A 7,661-nucleotide genomic window follows, 5' to 3' on the forward strand; every position below is an offset into this window, starting at 1 on the left:
TTCCAGACCTGAAGGGCAGCTAGGGGCCATAGTCTCAGTGGTTACACCAGGCTCTATTGGACCAGCAAACCTGGTCCCCACCTTCTTTTTTTTTTTTTGCCTCCAAATGATAACAAACATTTCTTAAATAGATACAAATCAATTTATATTTTCATCTCAGAATCATTGATTAAGAAAGTAAAGCCCTTCTTCCCAGCATCATGATTCTTTTGGTTGATGTTCTCTGTTGACTTCATCCAGCCCATCAGTGCTTTCTACTCTTGTTCTATCTACTCTGCTGTCAAACCCAATTACTGAGTTTCCAATTTCAGTAATCATACTTTTCAGTTCTATAATTTCCATTTTATTCATTTTAAAATAAATTCCAATTCTCAGGTTAAAGTCCTCATCGCCTCAGCTATCTCTTCCAGCATAACAACAATATTTGGACCCAATTTCTCCATTATATGGACAACTCCAAAATGTGAACCTCCTAAAAGATCACTTCTATTGTTGGCTTTATCTTTGTATTTCTGTCATGTTCAGCCATTTTTATTGCATATTGAACATTCTATAATTCTGCAGACATGCAGAAGTGCCTGAGATTGATGCTGCCTTCCTACAGAGATGGGTTACATTTGCTTCCTTTCAGGCAGCCAAAAAAGAATAGAATGGCTGAATCTAATAGAGATTGAGTTTGTGCAAAGTTGGGATATGGTGTTTGTGACGGCTGGTCTGTTTCCAGTTAACCCATATGGCTAGGGTGTCACCTTAAGAATTAACAATAATTCATTAACATTAATTATAATTCTAGAATGTTTACCAGGCTGCTTCTCTTTGGTGGATCTTGAACTTCAATTTTTATCTCCTCAACCTTGAGTAATGACAGCTTCCCTCTTCTAACTTGCAGCTTTCTGCTTGGACTGTAGCCTCTCAACCCAGGGTAGATAGGAATTGGCAAATGCATCATGAATCACTGCAGAATGCTGAAATTGCCTCAGGGAACTTTCCTCTCTTCTAGGATGCCTCCTTCACCAACTCCTGGTTGCCAGGATCCCTCCCCAGTGCTCTAAGATGGATAGTTTTAAATGCCATCTGTATTTTCCTGTTGTTCTTGGTAGGACAGTTGGTCAGAAGCAGAACTTCTGTTCTATTTTTCATTGATGATACACTAGGTCCTTCTCAGGGCAACTCTCTAGGAGGACCTCACCATTCCTGCCAGTATGAAACAACCAGGGAAATAAAAATATATCTGATTTCACAACTGTACGAAAAGGTAAATAACAGAATCTGCATGCAGGAAATCCAGGAAGATTGCCTCTGACTTTTGTTATGAGAAGCACTGTTTCAAAGATATAATACAATGAAAGTGATGGTCAAAAGCTCTGGGTTAAAAAATATGTATATTTTGTTCATTTGTTTAGCCAAAAAGCATTAAAAATTATCTATTCTTCCCATTTACAGATACTCCTTATGATGTTAACTTTTCTGTTTATATGCAGCCATTTTTTTTCCATTGAGCTTTTGCTGGTTGATTTGTTTCACACAGTTGTAGTTACATAGTATCTAGAATTCTGTGGCCTATTTACCACTGACATCTAATATGAACATTTTTGAGTGTTTATGTTATAAACATGTGGATTTTACCAGATTGGGATCACAAGAATCAGATTGACTACATCTGTGGAAAGAGGTTATGGAGAGGCTCAATATCTTCAGCTAAAACAGGGCCAGGTGCTGACTGTGAAACAGACCATCAACTCCTTATTTGCAAGTTCGACTTGAAGATGAAGACAATTAAAACAAGTCCACGAGAGCCAAAATATGACCTTGACAATATCCCTCCTGAATTTAGAGACCATCTAAAGAATAAATTTGATGATGCATTGAAGACCAATGACTGAGAACCAGAGGAACATCAACCATGAAGAAAGCAAAAGGTCATTAAAAAGACAGGAAAGGAAGAAAAGACCAAAATGGATGTAAGAAGAGACTCTGAAACTTGCCCTTGAGCAGAGAGTAGCTAAAGCAAATAGAAGAAATGACAAGATAAAAGAGCTAAACAGATTTCAAAGAGCATATTGAGAAGACAAAGTCAATTATTATAATGAAATGTGCAAAGATCTGGAGTTGGATAACCAAAAAGGAAGAACATGCTTGATATTTCTCAAGCTGAAAGAACTGAAGAAAAAAACTCAAGCCTCAAGTTGCAATATTGAAAGATTCTATGGACAAAATATTGAATGATACAGGAAACATCAAAAGAAGAGGGAAAGAATACACAGAGTCACTGTACAAAAAGGAATTGGTCAATGTTCATCCATTTCAGGAGGTGACATATAATTAAGAATTAATGGTATTGAAGGAAGAAGTCGAAGCTGCACTGAAGGAATTGGCAAAGAACAAGGTTCCAGGAATTGACAGAATACCCACTGAGATGTTTCAACAAACAGATGCCATATTGGAGGCACTCACTTGTCTATTCCAAGAAATTTGGAAGACAGCTACCTAGCCAACTAACTGGAAGAGATCCATATTTGTATCCATGCCAAAGGTGATCCAACAGAATGTGGAAGTTATCGAACAATATCATTAACATCACAAGCAAGTAAAATTTTATGGAAGATAATTCAAAAATGGTTGCAGCAGTATGGTGATAGAGAGCTTCCAGAAATGCAAGCTGGATTCAGAAGAGGACATGGAGCGAGGGATATCATTGCTGATGACAGATGGATGTTGGCTGAAAGCAAAGAATACCAGAAAGATGTTTACTTGTGTTTTATTGACTATGCAGAAGTATTTGATTTTGTGGATTATGACAAATAATGGACAACATTGAGAAGAATGGGAATTCCAGAACAGTTAATTATGCTCATGAGGAACCTGTACATAGATCAGGAGGCTGTTGTTCGAACAGAACAAGAGGATACTGCATGGTTTAAAATCAGGAAGGGTGTGTGTCAGGGTTGTATCCTTTCACCATACTTATTCAATCTGCATGCTGAACAAATAATCTGAGACCTGACTATATGAAGAAGAACGTGGCATCAGGATTAGAGAAAGATTCATTAATGACCTGAGATATGCGGACAACACAACTTTGCTTGCTGAAAGTGAGGATGACTTGAAGCATTTACTGATGAAGATTAAAGACTACAATCTGCAGTATGGATTACAACTCAGTATAAAGAAAACAAAAATCCTCACAAATGGACCAATAAGCAGCATCATAAGAAATGGAGAAAAGATTGAAATTGTCAAAGATTTCATATTACTTGGATCCACAATCAACACCAACGGGAGAAGTAGCCAAGACATCAGAAGACGTATTGCACTGGGTAAATCGGCTGCAAAGGGCCTCTTTCAAGTGCTGAAGAACAAAGATGTCTCCTTGAGGACTAAGGTGTGCCTGATACAAGCCATCATATTTTCAATAGCCTCATATGCAAATGAAAGCTGGACAATGAAAAAGGAAGACCAAAGAAGAGTTGACACTTTTGAGTTGTGGTGTTGGGGAATACTGAAAATATCATGGACTGCCACAAGAACTAACAAATCTGTCCTGGAAGAAGTGCAGCCAGAATGCTCCTTGGAAGTGAGAATGGCCAGACTTCGTCTGACCTACTTTGGCCATGTTGTCAGAAGAGACCTATGTTAGACTGGGTTCTCTAGAGAAACAAAAACCAGCAAAGCTTACATATATAATGTATATATATATATATAGAGAGAGAGAGAGAGAGAGAGAGAGAGAGAGAAATTTATTTGAGGAAAATGGCTCACAAACGTATAGAAGCTGGCAAGTCCAAAGTCCTCGGAGCAAACGTCAGGCTGGAGGCTTTTCCTAGCTTCCACAACCACAGGGGTGAAAAGCTCAAGGCTGGCAGGCAGTACACCAGCTGTTGACTCCAACGAATGATTAATCCTAGATCTCCAGGCCGAACGGTGGAATGCTCACTCATGGACAGTTGTAGGTAGCACAACAGAATCCCGATCCACAGAAGAATGTCTCTCTTCCCAGGATGCCCCTGGATATCCTGGAAGCAGGTCACACCCCTAGGAAAACTCTCCCTGAACAGATTGGCCACTCAGAACACAGTCATCTGATCCCATCATGGGAACAACCACACAGAACTGGGGTCTAGCCAAGTTGACACACAGCTCCAAATATCACAGGACCATTCCCTGGAGAAGGATATCGTGCTTGGTAAAGTGGAGGGTTAATGAAACAGGGGAAGGCCTTCAATGAGATGGATTGACACAGTGGTTTCAACGATGGGCACAGATATAGCAAAGATTGTGAGTCTATCACAGAACCGGGCAGTGTTTTGTTCTGTTGTACATAGTTGTTGTTGTTGTTGTTGTTATGTGCCGTTGAGTCGGCCCCGACTCATAGCGACCCCTCCTTGGGTTTCCGAGGCAGTATCACTACGGAAGTAGGATTGCCCAACCTTCCTTTCGAGGAGTTGTACATAGAGTTGCTATGAATTGGAGACAACTTGATGGCACCTAACTACAAAACGTTATAGTTTAGAGTGACTATGTAATATTCATCAACAGGTATGTTTTTCTTTTTCTTACATTGGACTTAAAATAATTTCCAGTTGTCTTGAGGAACCAAATTCTACAATTCTCTTAAGATGACTCAGAGAAAAAGAAACAGGAATGCTTTTCTCTTTATTCTAGAATGATAAAAGTGACTTGGACTATAACCACATTTACAAGTTTATTATTGTCCACAATATCCAGGTACAGTCTTGCTTATCCTAGGGCCAGTTCTGAGGAACACACATCCTCATCAGCAACCTTAGCCACACAGCCAGAGTCAGGAGTTATCCTTCTGTCCATAGCTGAACTTAATGATAGACAGAATATCTCCCCGCATCTGAGATGTGTTCACTCAGCTAGCTAGCCCTGAGTGCCTCATGTATAGGCAAGGTGGAAGCTTCTTGGCACCTACCCTAGAGGCACCATACCCACAGCTGGAGAGGGAGTAGTGGCCATGGGAGGTTGTACATCATGGGAGGCAAAGGAGATAGAAAAGGCAGGCTCAGAGCTGAGTTGGGTGGGGTAACAGAGAGGAAGAATGTCAGTCAAAGCCCAGAGCTGTGTGAACACCTAGGTGGGCCTCAGGGGAGAGGCCAGGCTTGGAAGACAAGATGGGGCGAAGACAAAGGATGGCAGAGAATTCAGTGACCCCATGGTCACTTCAGAGGACCTTGAGGCATCCCTTGAGGCCTGAGAGGCAGCCCCAGCTCTGGTTAGGACAGCTCCACAGTCTGGTCCTTCTCCCCATCCTGACCAGGGCTGGCAGGGCCCTGGGAGTGGTATGATCACCTGGGCAGCCTCTATGACAAAGTCTGCAGGGAGAGTGTGAGTCCTGCCTCATCAGAAAATAGTGAGGCCTCAGCCCTCAGGGAGCCCTGGGCTAACTGGCAGAGCTGGCTAGTGGAAGGTTGCTGAGGACCCGCTGTTTCTGATCATCTGCTTGGAGGAGTGCTGGCTGCAGGAGAGTACAAAGGACCCACAATCAGGCACTGGGTGCTTATTGGGTTGCAGGTCTATAGTACTGACTGTGAATTGTGTGTAATTTTACACAGGGCATAGGTTATTAGAGGACCACTCCCAGATCCCCATGCACAGCCAGACCTTGGTTTGTGCATTTACTGCAACAATTCCAGGAGATGACACAGAGGCTGGGTTCATGGCCACTACTTCCCGATGATGTCCTGGCCTGCAGGAGACAAGGAGGAACAGAGGAAGGGGACTTTTTCTCAGTGGCACACAAAGACCATTGCAGGTGTTGTCTGAGCTGTGAGGACAGAGGAAGGTATGAGCATTTGTGCATGCTGTTTGTATAAAAGTTGAAGTTCCAACACAGCAGAAGCCAATTGCACCTCATGGCATCCCTACTGTGCTGGGTCTGCATCCCACCTGCACTGATCTCTGCTCCCAGGAAGACATGGTTCCCATATACCTGCCCATGACTCACCGGTCAGACGCAGGTCTTCCAGGTCCACTGACAATAGGTGACATTACCCTCAGAGCAGGCCTGGCACAAGGCCAGGCAAACATGCTCAGAAGGATCTTTGACTGTGTCTCCCATTCCCATTCTCAACCAACAAAGAAAAGGAGACAATGAACAAACCCCACAGGAAACCTCAGAGTGCTTCATTTTAAAAATTGACTGACGGCTTCTGTGGTGGTGTCTTGCAGGTATCTTGATGTACTAGAAGCATTTCTGTTGGTTTATCTTGGAACAAACACAGGTTACACAGGAGTCTCAGGCCAGTAGTGTCAAAACAAGGAACAGGTACCATGAAAACAACAGCAGCTGCTGCTGTGACACCAACCAGGAAGGGAAGCTTTTGAGGTCTCTGTTGAGACAACACACAACACAGAGGGATATAAAAGCCCTGGAGTTCAAGAGCTCCTCACTCACTCACTCACTCACTCACTCCTACCCTCCTCCTGTACAACTTCACCTCTTCCCACCCTACCCCACGCCATGGCTGCTTCCAACATGTCTGTCTGCTCTAATGACCTAAGCTATGACAGCTGTGTCTGCCTGCCCGGGTCCTGTGGGACTTGCACCGACTCCTCCTGGGAGGTGGACAACTGCCCAGAGAGCTGCTGTGAGCCACCCTGCTGTGCCCCCACCTGCTGCCAGTCCACCTGCTGTGCCCCCACCTGCTGCCAGTCCACCTGCTGCACCCCCACCAGCTGTGCCCCGGCCCCCTGCCAGACCCTCATCTGCACTCCTGTGAGTTGTGTGTCCAGCTCCTGCTGCCAGGCAACCTGTGGGTCCAGCCCCTGCCAATCAGTCTGCACCAGCCCCTGTGTACCCTCCTGTTGCCAGCAGTCTAATTGCCAACTAGTATGCTGTGTGCCCTCCCCCTGTCAGCAGACCTGCTGCAAGCCTGTGTGCTGTGAGCCCATCTGCTGTGAGCCGGTTTGCTGCAAGCCCGCCTGTTGTGAGCCCGTCTGCTGCAAGCCCATCTGCTGTGAGCCCGTCTGCTGCAAGCCTGTCTGTTGTGAGCCTGTCTGCTGCAAGCCCGTCTGCTGCAAGCCTGTCTGCTGTGTGCCTGTCTGCTGTGGGGCCAGCCCCTGCCCTGCCCCCTCATGCTGCCAGCCCTCTACCTGTACAACCTCCTGCTGTAAACCCTCCTCCTGTGTGTCCCTCATCTGCCAACCTGCGTGCAAGCCTGCCTGCTGTGTGTCCTCCTCCTCCTGCTGTACCCCTGCCTCCTCCAGCATGTCCCTGCTCTGCCACCCCTTGTGCAAGCCTGCCTGCTGTGGCTCTTCCTCAGGCCAGAATCCCTGCTGCTGAATGGGCACCAACCCTCCAGAGCCACTCTGGCTTTCTCCTGACACCTTTGGAACCAGAGCCCGATCTGAGGTCTCTTCTTGCTCCAGAGTCACTCCACTCTCCAAATGACTGTACTGAGTCTTTTGGCTCTGGGTGGATTCCCTCTGCTTCTGTGAGTCATTCAGTGACCTCTTCTCAATCCTGGCTCAGTGTTCCACATGAGTGACCTGTCTGCCAGCAAATAAAGGCATTGTCTCTCCCTCTCAGGAGGCCTCTTGTGCATATCTGGAAAAATGGTAGGGGGTGGGGCATGGATGCAGCATGGAGACTGGGACTGTTTTGGGACCCTGAGCTTCTTCTTCTTTTTTTTTTTTTT

General features: G+C 45.1%; 2 protein-coding genes across 2 annotated transcripts in view; both read left to right on the top strand.

Moving 5' to 3' along the window:
• TSPEAR (thrombospondin type laminin G domain and EAR repeats) overlaps positions 1-7,661 on the top strand; it is a 311,553-nt gene that overhangs the window by 9,385 nt on the left and 294,507 nt on the right. The window lies entirely within an intron of this gene.
• LOC103202402 (keratin-associated protein 10-12-like) lies at positions 6,485-7,306 on the top strand. The gene has a single exon (XM_042781840.1). The coding sequence runs from the start codon at positions 6,485-6,487 to the stop codon at positions 7,304-7,306; it is 822 nt and encodes a 273-aa protein (XP_042637774.1).

The sequence above is a fragment of the Orycteropus afer genome, unplaced genomic scaffold, assembly GCF_000298275.1.
Source record: "Orycteropus afer afer isolate SDZICR_OR568_19922 unplaced genomic scaffold, OryAfe1.0 scaffold00179, whole genome shotgun sequence".
Classification (NCBI taxonomy): Eukaryota; Metazoa; Chordata; class Mammalia; order Tubulidentata; family Orycteropodidae; genus Orycteropus; species Orycteropus afer.

What these genes read in the sequence shown, in the direction of transcription:
- LOC103202402 (XM_042781840.1), top strand. Translation starts at nt 6,485, where the DNA reads ATGGCTGCTTCCAACATGTCTGTCTGCTCTAATGACCTAAGCTATGAC.